This window comes from Seriola aureovittata, chromosome 17 (assembly GCF_021018895.1).
Source record: "Seriola aureovittata isolate HTS-2021-v1 ecotype China chromosome 17, ASM2101889v1, whole genome shotgun sequence".
Classification (NCBI taxonomy): domain Eukaryota; kingdom Metazoa; phylum Chordata; class Actinopteri; order Carangiformes; family Carangidae; genus Seriola; species Seriola aureovittata.
In genome coordinates this window covers 22,152,492-22,177,484 of record NC_079380.1, presented here as the reverse complement: position 1 = coordinate 22,177,484, position 24,993 = coordinate 22,152,492, and the positions used below count along the sequence as shown (strand labels likewise).

The window sequence follows — 24,993 nt, the reverse complement described above, 5'->3', positions numbered from 1 at the left end:
TGTCTTTAATCACTGTCTGACCTACGTCGTCCTTTCATCATGTTTTAACCGTTGATGAACTGTTGGTGCATATTTGAACCAGGTGGATGAAAGTGGTGAAAGTACATGCTTATAATGTGTGGACTAGATAGCAGTTATATACTAACATCTCTGATTCTTGAACTTTTATCTGTAAGAAAAAAAATACATTAATATGGATGACTACACACAACAAATTCAAAAAGGAATGGCATTACCAGTGCAATAACTGTACGCAGGATTAAATATCAGCATAAGATTATCTTGGTGCAGTAAAGATTTTATTTTATTTTAATTTTTTATATAATATATATACACAGTATAGGGATGTACTTTTAGTCTTTATTTGTAGAGCACTTTTCTAAACCTGTTACAAAGTGCTTTACACAAGACAAAATAAAACATCCATGTCATTAAAACAAGCAATCAGAAATATAATTAAAGTGTCTTAGTGCAAACAGACCAACGGCAGCTGCTTGAACCCCGGTAATTGCCGCTATCGGCTGTATTTATTATGGTATTTATGTGTCGGCTCCCTCCTGTGCAGTAGGTGGCGCTATGCCACCAAACGCTGGAGGAAGTCCGCCATTGACCAAAGAAGAAGGAAATAAACGGCGCGCTCGGCGTCTGAATTTGAATCACGGAAGGACTCGTTCGGTATGTTTTTTTCTTTGCTTGAATTTTTATCAATTATTTGCTTATATCACCTGTAAATGTTGTTCTTACAGATTAGACATGGAGTCGATAATGTTATTGTAACTTGTAACGTGCAGCAGTGTCATTTTTTTTTATCGTACTTTAGCTAACAACGTAGCTAACGTTTACACTGCACGTAGTTAACGTTGTAAACAAAACACAGCGAGGTTTTAATGAATGTTAAATAAAGTGTTAGCTCTCTGTTTCTTTGACCGTCCAGCTAAAAATTTAACGAGACTGTCCGTGTTGGAAAGTATTACACCGTTACTGGAGTAACTTAGCTTTACTCAACTTCAGATATGAGCTAACAGTGGTGAAAGAAGCATTTAGATCTTTTTCTTAAAAACCCACAATATAAAAATACTCTATCACAGGTCAAAGTCCTGCATTCAACATCTTATATAATTATGTAAAAGTACAAAAGTATTAGCACCAAAATATATCTAAAGCACCAAAATAAAAAGCAGTCATTATGCAGAATGGCCCATTTTAAGATAAAGTATATTATAGACATGTCTAAATATGCTTGAACACTGCTGTACTGGGGTGAAATACCTTGTTATGGTGTATTTGTACATTGTTTGGTACTGCCACTCCTCTTGCAGTAACTTATCTGAATTTTTTCCACCACTGAGCAGTAAGACGTAGATGTTTGGTTGTTTATTGTTGCTTATAATGTGAAGCTTAATAAGCCTAATGAGGTCTCGCTCATTGCCGCTTGCAGGGATAACGTGTGATATTTTCAGTGTAATCTTTTCTTTTAGCTGCCAGTGACACCACAATGGCTCAAGGTCATAAATTTCAAGACTTGGAGGAGACAGGGGAGGCGTTGGTGGCCCTCATCAACAGCAGCCAAATGGAGAAACTGAGACGAATGAAAGATGAACATCGGGTCCTTTTTGACCAGCACATAGAAACGAAAAGGATTTTGACACAGATTTTAAGAGGCAAGTTTTCAGACATTTAATGATTTCTTGTTCCTTTTTTTTTTTTTAGCTGTTATTGTTCTCCATCACTATGTTTTCCTGTATTTATGTTGAACAGTTTGTCTCATCTACAGTACACACACAGTTGTGAGTCAGGTCTGTATAATGTCTAGTTGAAAGTTACAAGGATTAGCTTGTTTACATTTAACGAACATCTACTGCACTTTCCAACTCAGTGTTTCATACCTGGGTCCAGTCCCTCTGATCTTCATCTCCACATTTCTCTCTGTCACTGTCCTTCACCCACAGAAGAGGCTCAGATTGAGGAGAGTGTGGGCCAGAGGCTGCTGAACATGGAGGAGGAGAAGAAGCAAAGGGAGAGGGAGCTGAAGAGTCTGGAGGAGCAGCTGAGGCAGTGCATAGCCAAGAGCCAGATCACTGACTCAGAATTACAGTATCCTTTTTATTTGTTTGTGTGATTTATGAATCCCCTTCCTGCTGCATTCCCTCTTTTCTTTGTTAGCATACTTAACCTCCTCCAGTTTCCTGAAGGGAGAGTTGGAGAGTCTGAGAAACACTGAACACGAGCTGGAGACTCTTCAGAGCGAGGTGGATGAAGACACCACAGAGGTCATCCCTTCAGCAGTGTGAGTGTCAGATATTCAGAAATGTATTGTAAGGTTTCAGTTTGAAGACGTGTTGATTCCACATGAGCATATAATACGGAGTCTTATTTTCACCTTCTTCATGTAACGACGGATAGAAAGTTTGACTAGTTTCTTGAACAGCCCCTTTTTCATTAGTTCAGGGATCTCCACATTTCTCTTCTATTTCCACAGATCTGTGTTAATGCAGAAGATCTGGAAAAGTCACAAACATAAAACAAATTAAATACAGTGAATGAGGTGTTCTGTATTTGATAATGCGACAAAAATTTGACAATTTAAGCTTTTTAAATGTGAGGACTCGTGTCTTTATCATTTTGTAGGCTGAATATCTTTGTGTTTTTGACTGTTGGTCAGAACAGACGGGACATTTGTAGACTTCACCTTCGGCTCTGGCAAACCCACATTGAGCATTTCTCACATGACATTTTATAGACAAATACCCCACTCTGTTCGTTTACAGACAGAAGTTGACTCCGGAAATAAGAAGGAAGAGAAACAGTAAACACTATTCAGCTCTGGAAAAAAAAAATCCAGATGTTTATTTTGCTGCTGCTTTCAGGTTCCAGCAGTTGAGATTTATTTTTCACCCTTCTCTCTACAGGTACGTGGCTCAGGTGTACTACATAATAACTAAGATCAAGTGGGAATATGATACACCACCCAACATCTTAAAAGGAGGTAAAGCTTTGCTTTTTGTAATTATTAGTATCTTGTGTCCGTGTCCGCTGGTGCGGCTTCACATTGTCGCTTCGCTTGTTTTCTCTTCCTGCAGTGCACTACGGCGCAGACCTGGCAACTCCCATCAACATCGACACCTCTATGAGATCTCGGAGTGACGTGAGCGACCAGCTGTGGGGTTTTGTCAACACTGATTGGTAGATGAAGAACAGTGGTGTTGTCAGAACTTATGTGTACATTATGTATTTGTTTGTATGTTTTATATAACATTTAAATCATTTAACGATTAAACGTCTCGGACCAGTGGCGTAGTACTTATTCTCCAATGTATTTCAGCATCATGGATTCATCAGAGCAGGTGTAGTGTCAGCAGGTCGGCCACTAGGTGCCACTGCAGAGCTGTTTAGTAAAAGCCCACATGGTTTCTTTAGAGCAACAAACTGAGATGAGACAGTGCAGAGAAACAGACTTTAATGGAGTTTATTCAGCAGTTTTTGACTCAGTTCCATATTTGTGTCTCTTGATGACAAGACAGCTGTCTCCATGACGACTCAACATGCTCCGTTCGCTGAGGAAGCCAGTGCGGTTCTGCTGTTGAAAGCTTTAGAAATGGGTTGTAGGTGGATTAGTCAAACTGTTCTTAAGGCCGGTGGTTCCCAACTTTTTTATCTGATGTACCGTCACAGCTCTATCATGAGATAGTGCCAATCAATCTCGTTAATGGATTATAAACTGGGTGATTAATTATATAAATATGAATATCTTTACTGTATTTTTTGATCCGTGTTGAGGTTATTTTGCCTTTTGTAGTCATACTATTAGAGGCAGAACTGAACTGTTTCAACTGTTTATTCATTCATTTAGCCAACTATTTCAGCTATTTTTATTTTATTTATATTAGGGGATAAATAAAAGTATCTATTTGTTTATCCATTCCTTTTTAAAATTTAGAAGTGGTTGGGTTTTTTGTCATACTTTTTTCCAACCATTTCAAGTGTTTATTACTTTCTAAATAATGCTAAATATGTCAGCAGGTTTATTTTTAGTGAATTTAATCCTTATTTGAACAATCCCAGTCGTATTTTTAACTTTCTGATTCATCATTTGTTCATTACTTTTAGAGAACCGCTCGGCTCAGATTGATGGGCAGCATACTGGTTATTGTAATCTCAATTCAAATCATATACATTTTTGACCCTGTTTATTTTTTGACCCTAACATTAATATACGGAGATTTATTTTTCACCCTTCTCTCTACAGGTACGTGGCTCAGGTGTACTACATAATAACTAAGATCAAGTGGGAATATGATACACCACCCAACATCTTAAAAGGAGGTAAAGCTTTGCTTTTTGTAATTATTAGTATCTTGTGTCCGTGTCCGCTGGTGCGGCTTCACATTGTCGCTTCGCTTGTTTTCTCTTCCTGCAGTGCACTACGGCGCAGACCTGGCAACTCCCATCAACATCGACACCTCTATGAGATCTCGGAGTGACGTGAGCGACCAGCTGTGGGGTTTTGTCAACACTGATTGGTAGATGAAGAACAGTGGTGTTGTCAGAACTTATGTGTACATTATGTATTTGTTTGTATGTTTTATATAACATTTAAATCATTTAACGATTAAACGTCTCGGACCAGTGGCGTAGTACTTATTCTCCAATGTATTTCAGCATCATGGATTCATCAGAGCAGGTGTAGTGTCAGCAGGTCGGCCACTAGGTGCCACTGCAGAGCTGTTTAGTAAAAGCCCACATGGTTTCTTTAGAGCAACAAACTGAGATGAGACAGTGCAGAGAAACAGACTTTAATGGAGTTTATTCAGCAGTTTTTGACTCAGTTCCATATTTGTGTCTCTTGATGACAAGACAGCTGTCTCCATGACGACTCAACATGCTCCGTTCGCTGAGGAAGCCAGTGCGGTTCTGCTGTTGAAAGCTTTAGAAATGGGTTGTAGGTGGATTAGTCAAACTGTTCTTAAGGCCGGTGGTTCCCAACTTTTTTATCTGATGTACCGTCACAGCTCTATCATGAGATAGTGCCAATCAATCTCGTTAATGGATTATAAACTGGGTGATTAATTATATAAATATGAATATCTTTACTGTATTTTTTGATCCGTGTTGAGGTTATTTTGCCTTTTGTAGTCATACTATTAGAGGCAGAACTGAACTGTTTCAACTGTTTATTCATTCATTTAGCCAACTATTTCAGCTATTTTTATTTTATTTATATTAGGGGATAAATAAAAGTATCTATTTGTTTATCCATTCCTTTTTAAAATTTAGAAGTGGTTGGGTTTTTTGTCATACTTTTTTCCAACCATTTCAAGTGTTTATTACTTTCTAAATAATGCTAAATATGTCAGCAGGTTTATTTTTAGTGAATTTAATCCTTATTTGAACAATCCCAGTCGTATTTTTAACTTTCTGATTCATCATTTGTTCATTACTTTTAGAGAACCGCTCGGCTCAGATTGATGGGCAGCATACTGGTTATTGTAATCTCAATTCAAATCATATACATTTTTGACCCTGTTTATTTTTTGACCCTAACATTAATATACGGAGATGTATTTTTTTAATCAAATTGCAATTGCTGTTTTAGTTGAGTTTAGTCACATTGATAGAAAAGATTGAGGATGGTTAACACTAAACAAGTTTTTATTGATTGGCATAATCGTCTGTTACTGATGTGTTTAGAAATCATCTTGCACCACTGCTGTGTAGCTGTACCATGTGAAACATTACATTAGGTCAAATTCAGACATGGTGTTGATGAATGAGCAAAAAAAAAATTAAAAATGACATAGTGATGCATCTGCAACGAGGAAAGATGCTGAAGTATAATTGTATATCCAGGCGACATTCATAGTGCCCACGCTTTGTTTCTGCATTAACAGGAATATCTGTTGAATTGTTATTCGCGCGTACTTCACTGCCTTAATGAGAACTGAAACGTTCTCCTTCTCTGAAAAGGAGCCGTGGCTGAGTACGACTGCAGTGCAGTGGGTGGTGGGCAGGATGACGAACGGTGCCGAGGAGGCTCACACTGTCATATACCAGAACCACGCAGCCATATGTGGTTTCCTTACGATAAACAAACTGAAGGTGACAGCTTTGTTTCTGCATCTTCATCTGTTCCTCTGCACATTAAATATTAAGTGGTTTCACAGGTGGTTTTCTATGGAGGTGGGGGTTTGTTAGTTAAGATCGAGCTCCTATCTGTTTGTATCGCTCCTGTTACTGCGTTGGCAACTGAGGTTTCAGTTTGGACTGTTCAATATTATTACTCGACATTTATTTGAGCGTTACTTCGCTGCCGCTTGGATTTTACTCGCACTTGATCTCCAATAGGACACGATTTACTGCAGGGCCATTGGACCACATTTGATTTGCATTTGTTTCTATTTTCTGATTATATATTTATTTACATAGATGTTCATTTTTTAACATGTAACAACAACAGAAAAAGATTAACAAGTTAATATCAGTTTGGAATAAAATTCATTCTGTTTTTGTCTCAATATGTGAAAAATATGTGACAAATGTTCAAAGAGTTAATATAGTTTTTAATATAATTTCTATTATTTAGATTTTTTTCCTGCAGGTTCTCATTTTGTGCTTTGTGATGTCATGTTTATGTGTTTATTCAGATTTATTTGGGTAGAGAGAAACGAGCCGGATCAGTGAGCAATGTGAAACTCTCAGGCATTAACCATTGAAAACATCTGAGAAGGAAAACTGCACCAGGTGACTAAAGAATATACAAACCTCTATGTAAACATCATTCACACGTTTATTTCAGTGCACATATAAAACTTACATCATAACTTAAATGAGGTTTTTACAATACAAAAAACGCAGCTCAGACACGGCTATAGATATTTACAAAGTATAATAAAAACAATCAGTAAATATATTTTTTTTCTCTTTACATTATTGTACAATATTACAATTAGGAAAGTGTCCATGTTAATGTCACTATTACCACAATGAACCTCCCCATTACTTTGAAGCCCACAAACTGGTTCTGTCTCTTTCACGAGAAAGTAGATTAACATCATTGATAAGATGATGAAGTTTTTCCCAAGAAGAAGACTCTTTTTTTTTTTTTTTTTGCCCACAAGGTCGGTTCCAACATAAAACTGTAATATTCTAGTTTGTTAAACCGAGAAGGCGTCAACAAACCTCCACTGTCAGCTTTCATTGCTTCGAGTCATTCATCATGTGTGGCTACATATGTAGAGGGGACCTCCAAAGCTGCAAACCGCCCTGCACAGCTCTCCATATGACGTCTTCAGTGCGTCTCCGAGCCTCTGATGTCGGTGGTGGTGGTGATGGGGGGGGTGGGGGGGGGGGGGTGGAGGGGGGCCTCTACCCAGCGTCGCTGCTGACCAAGACTCACATGGCAGAAATTACATGGTTTTGGCAGCAGAGTTTGGGTGTGGAGGCTCCGTGTTTGTAACAACATATCATTATATGTTACACAGGGAGAGGAGATAAGGATAAATGTGACGCTCGGGCTTCAGGCCTGGTCTATCAGATGTGCGGCGTAATTGGCTGTATTTATGTGAAACATCTGCACGCAGTCTTTGATTTCATGGAGTGAGACGACATCTTAGGCAGAAGGAATATCCTCTGACTGATACTGGCCCTGTTTTGTCTCGCAGACACGTCCAGCTACTGTTGAGGCGTGGACAACAATGTTTTTCATGATCACACTGTTTTTAGAAATATGCACAGGAAATGTAAAAAATAAAAAAAGTTCATATCTTTCTCCCAATGTGGACATTTTTTCACATCAAGCTTTTGCTGCTCGTGAAGATTAATAATACTGAGACTGTGGCGTGTGCAGCTCAGTTCAGAGGGAAGCGGCCTGTTTCAGTGGTCCAGTTCTTAGTCTTAATACTTGCTCTCAGGGCAAAGTCACTCAGAGCCGCTGTGTCATGTCTTACACATCCTGGGGTAAATGGCTTTGATAGTGGATGGTGTAAAGTTCCCGGAGGACACCGTGGTCTCCACTCCCTCCAGTCTGTGGGAGGCTGCGTCAGTCTTGCTGGTGCTGCACTCCAGGAAGGGGATCCCGATCTTCTTCACCTGTCCGTCTTTTGTCAAGAGGCAGGGTCGGCACAGCAGCCTGAGGATGGCCCTCCTCATGTCCTTGCTGGTCAGGGTGTAGATGATGGGGTTCAGAAGGGAGTTGAACATGGCGATGCCCAGGAAGTAGTCCGCCTTAAAGAGCACCTCGCAGGTCTTGGCTGGACAGCAGAAGTCCAGCAGCAGGAAGATGAAGAGGGGCAGCCAACAGGCGATGAAGACTCCCAGGACGATGGTGACGGTCTTCAGCAGGGCCATGTACTTCTGGGACTTGCGGTACAGGCCTTTGCGCTGCGGGACTGAGGCCAGGCGCTGGGTGTTGGACTTGACAATACGGAAGATGCGGACATACAGCACCACGATGGACATGAGGATGGCGCTGAAGATGGTGATGCAGAAGAGGATGTAGCTCTTGGCGTAGAGCGGCAGGACGGTGGAGCACTGGTCCAGCTGTCCCATACAGTTCCAGCCCAGGACGGGCAGAACCCCCAGGAACACAGACAGCACCCAGCTCGCTCCAATCAGAGCAAACATCCGGCCCTGTTTGTCCCCCTGGTACGGCTTCATCCTCACCATGGTGACATGGCGCTCTATGGCGATGGCCAGCAGACTGATGACGGAGGCGGCCAGCATGATGAACACACCCCCCTCCCTCAGGAACCACAGCACCGGGGTCATGTTTAATGTGTTGGCACCTGATGTTATGAGGTTCACCATGTAGGTGAAACCCGCCAGCAGGTCGGAGAGAGTCAGGTTGCCCAGTAAGTAGTACATGGGCAGATGGAACTTCTTGTTCTTCCAGATGGCCACCAGCACCACGGCGTTTTCTACAACTATGAGCAGACAGACGAGCAGGAAAGCTATGGCCTCGGGTTTGAGTCCTTCCTTGTACTTGTTCTCCTTCAGCTTGCCCGTGTAGTTGTAGTGCTCTATGATGACGGCGTTGCTCTGGTACTCGCGAAACATCCTCAGCAGGCTTCCTGTTGACGGGGACATGGGGATCACAGACGGGGCCACGGCAGCATAAGCAGCATGGAAAGAATCTGTAGCCATTTTTTGTTATTTCCCACAGGTAAGTGCTTTTTTTTTTTATTTCTCCCTCTTTTAATTCTTTCTTTTCTTCTGTGTTTTTGAAAATTAGATCCAGAGAGACGTTGTCACATAGTCCTCTGGCTGTGCATCCTGTCTTTTTTCTTTTTCTTTTGTATCGAAAGTTTAACTAGACAGAAGCAGACAGCTGTTGCAGGAGGAAAGTGTTCCTTTTGAAGCTATCCAGTAGGATTTCCTGTGGTTTCAGAACTTTCCTCCAAAGGAAAAAAAAGAAAAAATCACATTTTTTAATGCCCCAGCTGCGCACTAGGAGGCGATGAGAGCCAGCCTGCACAAAACAAGAGGAGAGAGTTACTACTAGTGACAAGAAATACAGAATTAACACCAGGAAATAACGAATAAAATACATTAACACTCCCCCCCCCCCCTCTCTCTCCAATATCACGATTGCCTGGAGCCAATAACATGATAGCGATCATGTCAGTATGAATGATGAGGGGGACAGCCTCTAATACGGGAAATGAGCTTTCACAGTAATAACTTCTTCTTTTTATTTTTACAGGTAGAAATTTTAAGCGTCAATGAGAGTGAAGTGAGAAAATTATCTTAATTTTAATTTTAATTAGACATCTTCTGTAATCTATAGACCTCAGTGAGTGTGTTTTCCTGCCACTCAAAATTTTAACCCATATGTATATTTACAATAATATATATATATATTTTTTACAGTAATAAGCGTTGCAAACAATAGAAACTACCTCAAAGCTTGTGTGTGTATTTAAGTATGATTAATTTGAATCATGCGTATATACTATGCGTAAATACGCATCAAGTATCCAAACCGGCAAATCTAATTCCAGATAGTTAGACAAGAGTTTACTGCTTAGTTTCTTTACGTGCATGCCCAGTTTTAATTGGCACACATACCGTAAATGGTTCAGTGAATATGCGTCTTTATACAGTCTATAACGTGAGAATCATCCACGTTAACAGAGGTTTTACAACAGTTAAAATGATCTATCTGTAAATGTCTCTTCACGAGCCTGTGCGCATATGTTCGGCCCCAACGTACTAAAAACAGAACCGTGTAAAAGTTTAGCGCTCACCTGTAAAAACCGTGTGAATATCCAGTGAAAGTTCGCAGCAGCAGAAATGATCCCGGGTCCGGAGCAGAGGACGCAGCCTGTGTCGATCAGCGCGCCGCAGCGACATGTGAGTGTGATGTGGGAATGGCGCAGGGCAGGACTCAACAAGCAGAGGGTTGGTCTTTAGTGTTTGTGCCCTTCAGCGAGTCCTCTCCCTCCTTGGCCTGACCCCTTTTTGTTATTTTCTTCTTTCTTTTTTTTTTTTGCTTCTCCCAGATTTGGCCTCAGGAAGAACCAAAGCTCGATGACACATTCTGTATTTCTGTTCGTCACCAAGGGAGAAAGTGAGCTTTTCACCTGACTGCTTTGCCCGCAGGTACTTTGAACTTAAAAAAACTGAGCCAAGTGCATTTTTCCATCTGCGTCCGTTTGTATTCACGGTGCTACTGTGAGAGTTAATTATGGCTTGAGTTCCCTGCAGCCTTATGTTGCTCTGCAGGTTTGTCAGATTATGTGGAAATCTGTCTCTCCCTCTCTCATCCCACACACACACACACACACACACACACACACACACACACACAGTTAATAATAAAGAAAAGTTAATAATTTGTCAGTGGAAATATAGTAATTTGTGAGTGTGGTGTGGCCAGTTTCACACTAGAAACCTCAGATTTCAGAAAATATCTTCTTCCTATTGGCTTCATCTTTAATTATCCTTAAACTCAAACATAGTTTTTTTTTTTTTACCACATTCAAAGTTATTCAAATTGACACCTACTCCTCCCTCACTGAAAAACCCCAAACCTGTGAATATGCAGATATTGTTTAGATTTGGTGCTAAACAAGTTGTGCGTAAAATCCCAATGTTCAGGTTTTAAGCCGAGGTTTAATTTGAACAGTTTTCTAGAGTCAAACGTGCATCTGCAATCTGCAAAAGTAAAAGGTCAAAGTAACAAAAAAGCAAATCACAGTTGGAGGCGGCGCTTTAAAGTAGCTATTTGTCTTGTGTTGTGAGAAGTGTTAAATAAATTAAGAATGCTAATGTTCTTCGTGACTGGGATTAAATGACTCTAATGACCCTTTATATGTCACCGCAGCCTCAGTCTGAATTCGCTGTCACAATAGCAAACAGCTGGAGAGACCCACGTCACAGCAAAGCCACTGTTTCTCTCTCTTTAAGTGCCAGCTGCTTTTCTGGAGCATCTTCTTTAGTTGATGGATCAATTAGTTGATCAGTGACTGTTTTAATAATCATTTAATTGTTTGAGTAAAAAAGTTTTTCAGCAAAAATCCAAAAACATTTCCTCATTCCAGCTTTTTCTAATGAGCTTTTCTCAAAACAAGTTACCAGCCTAATTTAGCACAAATTTCTCTTTGTTTGTTTAAATACACACAGGGATGGAGACACTTTCTGTTTCAAATTATTGTAATTCATAAATCAGGGTTTGAAGACCCCCCCCCACGTTTAGGGAAAACCCTGTGACGGAAATTTTACACTATTGTTTTGGACACGATTCATCCATCAGGATAAAAATATTCTGCACTTTATTCGACAGTGAAAGGAATCATTAATTGGAAATGCAGATTCTATTGTTTCCTTTTAACGCCTCGTTGTGGCTCCTGAAAGTGAAAGTTCTTACTTTGTGTTTTTTGAATCGTGCTCCGCTGCCCCGAGGTTGAAGATAAGACAAAGATAAAAAAAAAAAAAAGGTTTTAGAAACTCCACAATATTTATATTTGCATAGATAAATGACACCAACTCCCTTTTTTTTAATTTGCTATAGTAGGAAACGTTTTCATGCTGTTTCGCTAAACAGTAGTAATGGTCACAACAACAAGGATCGTCTCCAACCACTGACGTTACATGCCAGGGACACTGGCAGAATAGCAGGGAAATTACGTAATGTGAGGTTGGGTGAGTGAAGGCTGAAGCTGGCCGTCTCTAAACAGGAAGCTGCCTCATTGTGCCTCGAAAGGAGGGGGGATATCCTTGAGAAAAACACAGATGAAGTCACTGGTAGGAATTGACACACAAAGGGAAGAGCTGTGACTACAGAGTGACGTGCAACCAGCACTTACTGCACATAACTGGCAACTTACTCATTTCCACACTTCTCATTAATGGAAGATTTTTACAAAAACTGTTTACAGGAGAAAAAGTAGCCTCGGCCTTTTACTGAGAGACTAATTCCTCCCTGGTGGTCTTTGGCTTTTGTGGCCTGCAGCTTTATAAATAGTTATTTTCTTTCTCCGTGCATCAACAAAATCGTTCTTTTTTTAGCTCCAACAGCTCCTCTCTCCGCACCTGCTGGTCTGGGAGCAGTGTTTCTCTCTTCCTCCTGTTGAAGTAAGTGATTTCCAGTTGGTGTGTGAGCGCTGCCCCCCCCCCCCCCCCCCCCCGACTCATCTTGTTCTGTCTTTTCCTCTCTAGCCTGAGGCCCACCCAGGAGATAACCAGGTTGAACTGCTCTTCCCTTCACGGGCCTTGTCAGCCAAGTGGCTGTTAACCCCCTGCGGTGACGCAGTGACAAGCTCTCAGCGTGCCGCCTCTGATTAGTTAACACACAAAGACGTGACAGCAGGACTCTCTGCTCTGTCTATCTCCCCCCCCCCACGGTAGGAATCTTCTCCATCACTGCCTCTTCCCCCTCAGGCCAAAAACAAACTTTTAGCACAGAGAGACCAGTCTGGACCCACCCAGTCGTCTCACTGCTGGGAGGAGGGGGGGGGGGGGGGCTTTCTGTATTCAGTATGTTCTGTCCGGCACTCCTGGCTCTGGGTGATTTTTTCCTGTGACGTTAATGCGCTTGCAGAAAGGAAGTCAGCGAGTGAGTCCTGCTTTTGTCATGACAGGCCCGCTGCAGATTTACTGCTGTTTGTGCGGAGTATCGTGTTGTCTGCTTTACTTGTCTGGCTGCTGTTTGTCATGTTGATGTTTGAGTAAATAACCTTTTATGGTCTTTATAATAATCTTTTAGGACTGCGGGTGACAGGTCATGCGCCTCTTGTTCCCATGTTGCTTTTTTAAGAGCCCATGTGGGTTTGAATTCTCACACACACACAAACACCTCTCTAAAAGCCCCTATCACACACTGAGACCTGCTGCGTTCCTTTGTTCTGGGGTGTCACTGGAGGCCCATATCATATGAAGTCACACCTCAAAATGTGATTCTCGCCTTTTGCTAACAGTTACAAAAACACACAGCCTCGCTTTTTTAATGTTATTTTACAAAGACAATGGAAAGCATTCACACCTTTTCACTTCAAACAATCAAATCTTCTTGGACTGTATGTAGAGCGTAGAGCCAGGGTGTGCTTCAGGTCAGATACTGTGCTAACTGCTCAGCAGAGTTTATAAGGGAATTTGTAAAGAAGGAACATTTAGGATGAGGTGTCAAATGCATGCAGTTTGCATTTTGGGAAGTATTTCTTTTCTTGCGGAGAGTTTGATGAGAACGTTGATACTGGAAACAGTAGAAAACAATAAAAATCAGCCCACCAGCACCTCTACATGTTTAAAATGTCTTTAAAGGTTTATTTTATCTGCACAAGAAGAAAAAAGCGTAGAAACATTTATTTGCTGTTTTATGGGCGGCTGGTTAGTCAGGCTTTAGACTCCCTGGGGGGAAATTGTTTTTCTCAGCATTGTACATCACAGCGAAGATCAGCATTTCACTTCACACACACACATCGTCACACAACGATGACAGAAGAACACGAAGAGCAACACAACAGCAGCAAGCAGAAAACAACATGTGCAGGTCCCTCTGTGCTGCAGGGCTGCTACAGCTGCGAGTCCCAGGCCTTTAGCTGAGGCGAGCCCCTCTTGCACCTCGGCAGACCTGAACCTGCGTCCAGAGGGCAGTACAGTGAAGCGGCGGTGGAGTGTTTGCAAGGTTCAGATTATTTATTAACCAGGAGCAGTGACTTCGTAGGGTCCCGTTTTTTTCTCTATGGATTAAACAAACAAGATTTAATGTGTTAACAAGAGACTGCAATTTTTAGAAGACATTGCGGTGGGATCGCTGGCTTCTGGAACAGCTGACACTAAACTGTGTTGTTGGCTGCTGAAAAACTGAAGCTGAGCCGAATTGCTTGGAGGGCTGAGAGCTAAACTGTGTGTGTTGACATTTGAATTTTTTTTTATATTCATGAAGCCTGCTGTAAATTTCTTGAGGCTTTTATTATGAAAGTCAAACCAACCCCAGAACCCCCCCCTCTTGTTAGTTCTTGTTATAGTGTAAGGCTTTTATTTTGTAAATCTAGCTTCCAAAGCTTCAGGCTGGACAAATAATATTAAAAAAAAAAATGAGTATTAATTATTGAATTTTCCAAAATACAGAGCAGTCTACAAGGGAAAACACAGGGGCAAAACATCAAAGATAATGAAAGAGAGAAATTATATAAAATAAAACAGGTAAATAAAAACAATTAAAAATAAAGAAATAAATATAAATAAAGAAATAAATGAAGAAAAAAAATTAACATGTTAAAGTAATCCCTTAAGGCCGATCCAACGACCCACCACCGGACAGGAGCTGTGTGTGGCCAGCTGTAGTTAAGGGTTGCCATGGTGATGGTAACTGCTTGGTTACTCCTGGGTCAGATAAGGAGTTGAGCTGAAAGACGCCTCTCAAATTCTCTCTCTGTATATATGAGCACATATATGAGTCAGTTTGCTTAGATAGTTACATGGTGTAAAACAGGACAAATATGTCTACAACTTGTGGGAGTGAGGTCAAGTTAAAAATAATTTTTTTTAAAGTTTATCCCCTTTATGGGTGTGACGTAACACACAACTCTGAACATATGAATGTTAGTTTCAATAGGGAAAATTAGCACTAAAACATGTAGTAGAGTTGCTGTTTCCACCATTTAATGAGCTTTAGAGATGCTGCTAAATGTATTTTGTTACCTTTGGCTAAAACCAAGCTAGCTGCTTCTCCCTGTTTCCAGGCTAGCTAAGCTAACTGCATGGCTGCTAGCTCCAGCTACATCTTTAGCAACAGACATAAGAGTGGCGTCAATCTTCTCATCCAACTATCAGTAAGAAAGCGAATACGTGTGTTTCCCAAGGTGTCAAACTATTCATTTAACCATAAGTTAGTAGTCACAGAAGGTCTTAGTCAGGTTTCATTTGGAAAGTGTTGAGTTCGATGTCGTTCTAGAGTTGAGGTCATGAATTTTTTTTTTTTTGCTTCTTCTGTGTGTCTATTTGTTTTTCAAAGAGAGGGGATCCATGGTGATTAGAAAAAAGCTACAACAGAGCCAAGTAAAAGAAAAACACAGAAACTTGTACTGTATATAATCTCTAATGTACTGTCCAGTACTGTTGTAGCTGCCAGAGATTTATGGGAATCCTAGAAATAGCTCGCCTTTGTCAAAGTCCAGCTTTTCTGCCTCTGTGTTTCATGTGCAGCTGTGCAGGGCAGGCACCTCGCTTTCAGCTCTTAATAGGCGGAAATGGGAAGAACATATGTAAATGTTGGAAATGTCTCCTTTCCATTGCTTCTATGGTGTCCGGTGTATTCCTGTCAGGCGGGCTGTACCTGACGGTCCCCTCTAGTCTGCAGCCTCCAGCTGCTCTGCCTGCATGTTCGTCGGCCCCTTCTTTTCTTATCCGGCACGACTTAATGCCTCACATTTGAATTTAGATCAGATTGCATCTACAAGCTTAAACTCAGACCCGAGCGGTCTGTGGCCACAGCTCGGTCTGCTCGGACATTTCTTCTGCTTCTCATTTAATCGCGTTTTCTCTATCATGCAAACAGATGCAAATCTTTGAAACTAGCCTCCGACTGTTGTAAAATACAGTGTGCTTTATGTAGTGGGTCTGAGGAATGTGTCAATTCTTTCACCAGAGCTGACTTGTCTAATGGTGTTTTGTTCTGAACCAAGCCTCGTATTTTTTACAAGGAAAACACACTTGAAGTTTTTCGTTTGTTTTGAAGCCAGATAGCTGTAACACGAAGCCTCAGCGCAGTAAAACGCACTCATTTATTTCCCAGATTTTAAACAAAGTTGTTGTTTTTTGAAAAAAATCTATTCCCCAATAGATATTCGGGATAGTCGGGAGGCGGAAAAGGCTTTGTTGGTTGATGTTGCGAAAGTCAGTGGGGATTTTCTGGTACAAATAAACACAGGAAGAGGCTGCCATTCGGGACCATTTTGATTAGACGTAAACTCAGCATATGTGGATGTCAGTTGTGTCTATATGCAAACACAAACATCCTCATTTCCTATGTAAACCTTCACCAGCTCTCACCCTCAAGCTGGCAAGTCGCTGTGTTTGAGCTCAGGCTCTGGCCACGCACTTTCCATACTGCGGCTAAATGATTGTTTAGTCATTTTCTGCTTATTCATGAATTTGTCTCAGCTCACTTACAGCTGTGTTTATTACAACCCACGATGGCATCACTGAAACTGAATCCCGCGAGCTTTGCAGAGCTATGTTTTAGGTTCACCACCAAGATTTCTTGGCCTGCAAAGAGAAGAAATCAACTTTGTATTTATTATTAAACGGAGATAGCTCAGTCAGCAGTGTTGACACCAAGTGTTCTACCCCATTAGCCCAAAAGCCACGGGTTCTCCCGTTTGAATGTTCACTTAATTGATTTAGTCACATTCACTGGCATGACATAGTGACGTGTCTTTGTATTTTGTTTCATTTGTGGTCAAGCGCTTTTCTTTTTTTTAAAGGGCTGATTCAACATGTTTGGAAATACGCTTATTCTCTTTCTTTCCTGAGAGTCCTGAGGAGGAGGAGGAGATTGATACCATACTCTCACGTCTGTACGATAAGTATGAAGCTTAGCTTAGCATAAAGACTGGAAGCAGGGGGGAAGCAGCTAGCTAGCTCTGCCCAAAGATAATAACATCCACCCACCGACATCTCTACAGCTCACAGAGTAACGTGTTTGCATCTTGTTCATTTAATCTGTGCAAAAACTGTGCATGAGAATTTACTGCCGCACTATAGTGCAGGTGGCTGGTTGCCCTGGCAACTCCTCCAGGAAATTTGTTACATTTTAAATTTGTTACCATTGGATGGAGCCAGGCTAGCTGTTTCCCCCTGCCTCCAGTCTTTACGCTAAGCTAAGCTAAGCTAAGCTAAGCTAACTGGCTGCTGGTGATAGCTTATTTACCATACTGACGTAAAGGTGGTATTGACCTTTTAATCTTGACAAGAAGGAGAACAAGCGTCTTTTCTACATGTTAAATGTTAAACGACAGATTCTTTTAAATATGTAGCTCCAGCATTTTCCACCACACACCACTCTCTGTTAAACAACTTTTTTTACACTTTAGTTTTAGTACTTAAGAGATGTTAATTAGTGCGCCCTTAACCAGAGCCACGCTAGCTGTTTTCTCCCCCTGTTTCCAGTCTGTATGCTAAGCTAAGCTAAGCTAACTGGCTGGACACAAGAGAGGTATCAATCTTCTCATCTAGCGCTCAGAAAGAAAGTGAATGAGTGTATTCCCCAACTTTTAAACTGTTCCTTTTAAGTCAGTGGTTTTTTAACCATGCTTCTTTTTTTCCTCTACAAACCATAGAGGCTTTGTTTCTCGTCATGTTGGGGGTTTTTTATTCTTCTTTCTTTCTCCACATCCCCACATTTCCACATTTAACCTTTCACCCCTTTACCCTCTACATTCTCCGATAAGCCCCAGAAAAGCGTCAGCCTCGATAAAGACGCATTCTTTACTAATAGGGTTTCTTTGTGAGAGTCGAACCTTTCAAACTCCGGTTATGGTGATTTCCAGGTTTTAACTTGCGTCATAGGATTACATGATCCTATGTCGATCCTATGTTCAAAACTAAACCGGTAAAGCCACAATTGTACGATGGTTAATCTGAAAACGTTTCCTTACTCCTTAAAAGTTATGGACATTTTTCACTGTAACTATATCCCTCACACAGGGACTGTCGTTTACAATTCATTGGCGCTCGTGCAGTGGTCGATCATGCCATAATACATATGTATTTTTTTCCACATTAGCTGTTGGTGGGGTGAGATGTGAACGGGCAGTTTCATGAAAGCTTGTTTTGTTCGCAAAGCAGCGGTTTGGGATGAGTTCATCTTGGAGGACAGAGTGGAAGAAAGAGCAAAGGAGCATTCCCACATTGGGGAAGGGGGAGCAAAGGGTGGGTGTGGGCAGGGGAAGGGAAGGGAAGGGAGGGCAGGGATGTTTGACGAGCTACATTGTGGGGGTGAGTCATGAGAATTAGTAACCGGCCACTGTGAGATTTATTCAAACCTCTTCAGTTACCGACGCGCCAGCAGCCCACCAGCACTCTCTGTCGGGGTCAGATTCTGGGAAGAGCTCTTTACTCTTACACAGAGCGGGAGCGTGGGCATGCTACACTTGGGAATAAAGCCATAAACAAATTCTTATGTATGATGATGATGCTGGGAAAATCCAGCATAACGCTTTCTGGGGCCTGATCCTTGGACTTTGTCTGAGGTTTCAGGTACCTCCTGATACGAGTTAGAAAAAGATCAAACATGAGGGTTATCATGCTGAAGATGTCCTGTGTTTGTCTGTTTGTTTATCAGGACACAAGAATTGCATTTGCTGGGGTTTTTTTTTTGCTGCTTTTCCCAAGAAAAAGTGACAAATTACTTCCACCAGGCTGTTAGTCAGTGAATGAAAACCTGCATGGCTGTATATAAAGGAAGCCAGGCGGCAAACAGCTAGGGGCAGATTAGTAATACAATAGGCAATCTAATATGTATTCAGGAAATGTCACAGATATTAGCCAGACGGAAGGATTATAAATGGAGTCAATCACTGCCATAGCAAATGAGGTAACAGTGATTTTATAGTACTTAGCATGATGGTTAAAAATACCCCATTACAACACTCCTTTGTCTACATTCAATAGGTGTACCTTTCAGCACGCCATCCCACCGGCCAATCGCAACACACACATTGCTGGTCACCAAACCATTGTATAAGCAATTTACTTCCAATGAAAATAAGGCTGTAAATTTCACAGGCCAGTCTAAAGAGGCAGACTTCCTGTCAGGAAGGTGTTTTTCTATGAAAGATTCAGTGAAATACAAGGAGGTTGATAAGGTGAAAGGTACAGCAATATCCCGAGGAGACTGATTAAACTGACTCTCATTCTTTTAACACAAACTTTTTTCGGCTTGTGATCCCCTAAAACGAAGCTCTGTCTGTGTCTTTGTCTCGTCACAAGGTTGCGGTGTGCTTGCAGGTTTGGAAATTATTCCGTACTAAGCAAAACTGTGAGGAGAGTAGGAAACAGGAAGTTTCAAAGTCAACTCCCGACCTTGGAAATGGCAGCAGTCTCACCTCAAGGTCCATTTAGAAAATTTCCATGACAACTGAGCAAACTCCATCTGCTGATAAAGATCATTTGATATAATCAAAAGTTCCAGAACAGCTATTAAATGGACCTTGAGGAGAGACTGTTTGGTCGTGTTGCGTAAAAAACATAGTTTTTGGTTTCCTGTGCCGTTAATTTTCTTGCAACCCCTCAGATTTATCTCGTGACCCCCTCGGTGGTTCCCGGCCCCCAGGTGACTATTGGCGTGGTAAATCTGTCGTGTTTCCTTCTCCACATGTTGGAGTGCTGGAAATGGGGCAGAGGTAATAGCAATACTCGACATTTAAAGAGTTTGCAGGGTGGTATCCTTTTTTCTTTTTTTTTTGTTTCTTTTAGCCTTTTTCAAAACCAAAAACACGAGCAAAAAAAAAAAGAGTTTATCTGCTTTAATGTAAGTTGGAATCATTAGCATGTCCAGCTAACTAGCATACAGTTGTAACTGATTATTACCTCCAACACAGAGGAACGCATATTAACTAACAGCAGTAGTTTGTGAGTTTACAGGCTGTCAACAAAAAGCTGCATTCCTGACTGTAGTGTCAAAGCCCGGGGGAGGGGCAGCCTGAGGTGGGGGCAATAAACAGTGAAGCTAAAATTTATCAGATGAAAGTAAGAACAGGAACCAAACTACCCGCCAGAAGCTCGGTCAGACTTCAACAGAAAGTTTGTTTTATCTTCACTAAACAGATTTTTTAGATTTTGGTCGTTTCTGTCTTCGTCTCTTTACCTGGATAAAGACGCGTGTAGCTTGTTTTAAACATCCGCAAAGTATTAAAGGCTTATTTTAGATACGCACTTTCTGACCTTCAGGAAACGTCATAATCTCACCTCTGGACAGTAAGACCGTAACACACAATTATAACTAAACAAGATGCTAATTTTCTGTGAAAGCGAGTACTGGCCTTGACCTGACTTGAGTGATGACTGGTGCATCCACTGTTTAGTATTTTGGGGGGAAGTGGGGAAGTCAGTCCACTCCATCCTGCACTTTATTCAATTTAGGGACATTTACACTCCAGCGAAACCCAATCCCGCTTTACCTGAGATGATTTTTCGTTTGTTTCCCGCCCTGCAAGCGTAAAGCCTTTAACTCATAACCAGCAGCGGTTGTAATTTCTGTGAGTTTTAAGGTTGAGCTGGTTAGACACGAAAAAAGCTGCTTTCGTCTTCCTCTCTCTGAAACAAAAGAACCTTCTGCTTGAAAAATATTTATATAAAAATATATATAAATCTCCCGCTGTTATTATTTATATATATACAGGCATAGCAACAGTAACTGAGGATGACGGGGCTCAGCGAATGGTCAGCTAAGCTTTCTTCATCCCGCAGTGACAGTGAATGGATTTGGCTTGTTTGTGCAGTATGTCACATTCCTATTAAACTTTGGCTCTATTTGCCCGAAGCTGCGGTGAAATCAGTTCCTGCGGCTATTTATAATGTATCTTGGGATTCCTCACAGCTCTACATCATGTAAATAAACACAGCCACAATGCACCACTTTATTATTCTTAGTTATTGAGTTGAATTACATCTGTTTACTTGGCGCCAGTTGACAAAGGCTGCAGTGAAAGCTATTCAAACTATTATTTATCACTGCATGATTGGATTCTTATGGGTCTCTTTACACATTTATTCTCCCGCAGCGCAGACAGATCAACAATTATTATTGCTACATGATATTTAGACAAACATACAAAAAGACCTACTAAGGAGATGTTCTGTAAAGTCACAACAGAAAGAAATCTACTCTACTATAAGAATTCATACAGAAACCATAAAGTCCACACTCCTCCCCCTCCCCCTCGCCCACGTCTCTCTGCTTGTATTTGAGACACGTTTTTTTTGAAGTAAATATAATCTGTACATTGTTCCGTAAAAACACCAAGTAGAAACCCTTCATTACGAGCGTGCTCCGTGAGTGTGGTGTGGGCCCACGCAAAGGGGGAAACCAGCAGGCTGCTTGGCTCACCCAGACCATCACAGAGGCCAGGCTGGGTATGTTTCACTGATCCTGTACTTAACTGACACCAAAAGTATTGTTATTCCCTCTCTGGTTTCATGTGTGTCCGTCATAAAAAAAGAAGAGAGGGAAAGGGAACTCTGGAGGCACTTTGGATGGATTTAAAACTGTCTGTGTGCGTCAGAAGCTTGTGAAGTGCGTTACATCAGACTAATCGCTGGAATAAGGGAAAAGATAAGGCTGATTTTTTAATTACTGGGTTGTAGTTGGGCCTCTCTCTCTTTGGATCAGAGGTCATTTTAGTAGTGTGTGTTTTGTTGCTCTTTCCGGCGTCATTTCCTGCTTCTTGAGCCAGAAATGTGTGTGAAAGTTTAAATTTCGCAAAAATACAATAAGCCGGTGCACACAACCAGCAGAACCGGGTTCATCTGTCTTTGGCACTCGCAGCGCTGATAAACCCATCGCTATACAGGAAGTGAATTGCTCAACTTTTTGTAGGTTCTTGTGTTTTTATTGGCTGACACAGTTCAACCTCTGGAACCTATTAAAACCAGCTCAGCCTGGCGCAGACACACACACACACACACACACACACACACACACACACACTCTCTCTCACACTCTCACACATAATCATAAAGCGTGTGCATGCTCACATGATCACACATACTGTACCAAAACACACCATGTGTCACAGTGAGGGAGCCGAGTTATTGAACCTGTCTGCAGGCTGCACGCTCGATTCGAACCCCCCCCCCCCGGTGTGAATTACTTATAGGAACAGTCGTACAGCTGCACTCTGAACTTCACATTTTATCTGCAGAGCACCCAACTCAAATCACACACCCACACACTTAGAGCTTGACACAATGCCTAGTAATTTGTTCAAAAAGGAAAATACCCATTAAGCCTATGGTATATATGATTCAGATAAAGGCTGTGTGAACTGAACTGTGTGGATGAAACCATGACTCAAAACCTTACAAAAACAACCCTAAATCAAAATCTGTGTAGCCAAAGACTGATATCTGTTATTCCTCTGAGCCAAACACTCGTCTGGCAGCTTTATGAGGAACATCTAAACTAATGCAGTCTAATACATCATCAGCTGCTATAAATCCTACCTTTATGAAGGTTATAATGTTCTTTATTCTCTATTCGGATCCCGGTTAGCTTCCTGCAGCGGTTGCTAATCTTCCTGCTGTTGAATTGTATTGTGTAATATTGACAGGCGTTTCTATTATTTTGCCCTTTTCTAAGGTTGTAGGTTAAATAACAGAAACTTTTCTCTTTATTGTGCAAGACAGTTCAAAATTACACACATCACTAAAGCACCAAATGTGTATTAATCCCACATTAATCTGATAAAAAGTGATGTATTATTTATTGTTTAATAAATATTTTAGCAAACAACTGAAATTATGTATTTATGATCTTGAACAATCAATCAGTAGAGCCTCGGACAAGCTGTGGAAGTCAGACGGTGCTGAGGGACGGACGCACACATTTTTGTTTGTTCCTTCTTCTTTGTTTATAAGTTAAAATAAACAGTAATTAAAACTACAATAACAACCGCCTGTTCACCTCTGAAAGCAGAACAGCGAGATTAATATCAGGAACAATCTGGTCCGAGAAGCCTGGTGATGTTGTGAGGACTCGTGGGGCTTTGACAAGCTCTTTAGTTTGTTAGCTTAGCTTGGTCTATTATTAGCTTGGACTATTAACTCCTGTCAGACTTTATATATATATATATATTATATATATATATAGATTAAAAGTGCTTCTGGAGTGATTTGATGCCTGTCGCTTTAATGATTGATTGTTGGTATATTATGAAATAGAGATATGGAGCAGTTGCCCAGTTGCTGTGAATGATGGGATGTTGTGTGTCTCTGAGTGGCGGCGGTGACAGGTCCTAGCACATGTCGCCCAGAGGACCCCCCCCCACCCCCCCCCACCCGTGCACCTCGCTGTGTTTCTGTGAGCTGTGAAGTTATGTGAGGTATTCCACTGTAAAACTGTAGCAGTATATTCCCTCCAGCCTGACGTCTGCCCGGCGGGGCCGAGTAACCGTAGCCTTTCATGGGAACGCTCGCAGCTCTACGAACCGTCCCTGCTCCTCTCCAAAATCTCCCTCATCTGGACACTGTCACGGCTCCAAGCAATCATATCGTGTGTGTGTGTGTGTGTGTGTGTGTGTGTGTTTGTTGATATTCCTTGGAAACTGACATTTTTCTGAACAGTCTCATCCTACATCACTGTTTATTATGATGAGCTGCCCGCAGTGAAAGAAGAGCTGTTTCATCACCGAAGAAGGTAATTTATTTAAACACATGGTTGCTGTTATGATTATCATGATTACCCTTTGAGATTCGGGGTTCTTTAGTCTGATCGTGTTTGGAAACGGCTCCTCGGTCCTCGTCTTGTATCAATTCAAACCAATTATCCCCCCGGGTTTTCTCTTCCCACTGTCCTCGCTCTGAGTCACATGATTCTCTCACCACTTTCGGGCAGATGCCGCCGCTTAATCGCTATAAACAGACCATCGCAGTGTTCGAGTTGAGTGAGGTTTAAAGATCATACGGGATGGGGGGGTTTGTTTAAATGCGAGGTTTTATTGGAAAGCTTATGAGGGAAATGATTGAGCAGAGCAGGAAGGACGGGGAGCCGGGGTTTTTCAGTTCTGTTTGGATACCAGAACAATGAGATGATCCCGCTCCCAGCTAACTCAGTCAGTCGGAGGCCCCGCCGCCATGTGTGCGTTGTTAGGATTTAAGTATTCTGGTCGACAAACAGAGAGCGTCTGGACGGCACATGTTGCTCCTCCTGGAGAAAACCGGCCCACTGTATTTAGGCCGTACGAGCCGAGGCGTGATGGGAAATCTTTCCTGCAAAGTGGGCAGGTCGTCGGTCATGATTCTCCCATATCTCTGTCCCACACACAGATGCTGTTCCCCAGCGAGCTCTTCCTCTCCGTCCAGCTCTATAAATGTTTGACCCATTAACTTTGCACGCTCCTAAGATTATACGTCCCTGTCACATTACTCGGTATATGTGGGAGGAAACGAGCAGCTCGATAATTAATGTTGTACACTGTGGCTTGTAAGAGGACTCATTAAATCCATAAATCAGTGACGGAGTGGCTGTAGGTAAAACTGAGGCGACGCTTCACTGCTGCTCCTGTGCATGTCAGGCTGATCCTCCAATGGATTTACAGAAGCTGATATCTTTTAAATGCAGCCAGGTGCAGGTGAAAAAGAAGTTTTCTGCTAACTGTTTAAAGTTCCTCTCCAGACATGGTTTAAAAACACTCACACAGGCCACGATAAATATTTTGTTTAACGTGGTTTTCCCACATAAAAAGTGAAAAAAAGAAGAACTGGGGCTGGAAGCACATTTACTCTTACTTCCTCATTGGGATATTCTGGATCAGGCCTTATGCCCCGCCCACCACC

The 24,993-nt window shown here is 41.6% G+C and overlaps 2 protein-coding genes and 1 long non-coding RNA gene across 3 annotated transcripts; 2 read left to right on the top strand and 1 right to left on the bottom strand.

Moving 5' to 3' along the window:
• The first annotated feature begins 573 nt into the window (after window positions 1-573).
• Window positions 574-3,300, top strand: spc24 (SPC24 component of NDC80 kinetochore complex). The gene is made up of 6 exons (XM_056401305.1): window positions 574-675; window positions 1,479-1,661; window positions 1,950-2,094; window positions 2,183-2,287; window positions 2,910-2,986; window positions 3,081-3,300. The coding sequence occupies exons 2-6, from the start codon at window positions 1,496-1,498 to the stop codon at window positions 3,185-3,187; spliced, it is 600 nt and encodes a 199-aa protein (XP_056257280.1). The 5' UTR covers window positions 574-675; window positions 1,479-1,495; the 3' UTR covers window positions 3,188-3,300.
• Window positions 3,301-4,246: 946 nt separating this feature from the next.
• LOC130185071 (uncharacterized) lies at window positions 4,247-4,637 on the top strand. The gene is made up of 2 exons (XR_008830093.1): window positions 4,247-4,323; window positions 4,418-4,637. It is a non-coding gene; the product is annotated as an uncharacterized LOC130185071 (long non-coding RNA).
• Window positions 4,638-6,766: 2,129 nt separating this feature from the next.
• On the bottom strand, window positions 6,767-10,500 carry s1pr5a (sphingosine-1-phosphate receptor 5a). The gene is made up of 2 exons (XM_056401299.1): window positions 10,242-10,500; window positions 6,767-9,463 (listed from the first exon to the last, which is right to left on the bottom strand). Exon 2 carries the CDS (start codon window positions 9,136-9,138, stop codon window positions 7,933-7,935), a length of 1,206 nt encoding a protein of 401 aa, XP_056257274.1. The 5' UTR covers window positions 9,139-9,463; window positions 10,242-10,500; the 3' UTR covers window positions 6,767-7,932.
• Window positions 10,501-24,993: the final 14,493 nt, after the last annotated feature.

Excerpts from the sequence above, each read along its gene's own strand:
- s1pr5a (XM_056401299.1), bottom strand. The coding sequence starts at position 9,138 with ATGGCTACAGATTCTTTCCATGCTGCTTATGCTGCCGTGGCCCCGTCT.
- spc24 (XM_056401305.1), top strand. The coding sequence starts at position 1,496 with ATGGCTCAAGGTCATAAATTTCAAGACTTGGAGGAGACAGGGGAGGCG. Across the intron at positions 1,662-1,949 it reads TTTGACACAGATTTTAAGAG|AAGAGGCTCAGATTGAGGAG; the intron begins GCAAGTTTTCAG and ends CTTCACCCACAG. Across the intron at positions 2,288-2,909 it reads GAGGTCATCCCTTCAGCAGT|GTACGTGGCTCAGGTGTACT; the intron begins GTGAGTGTCAGA and ends TTCTCTCTACAG.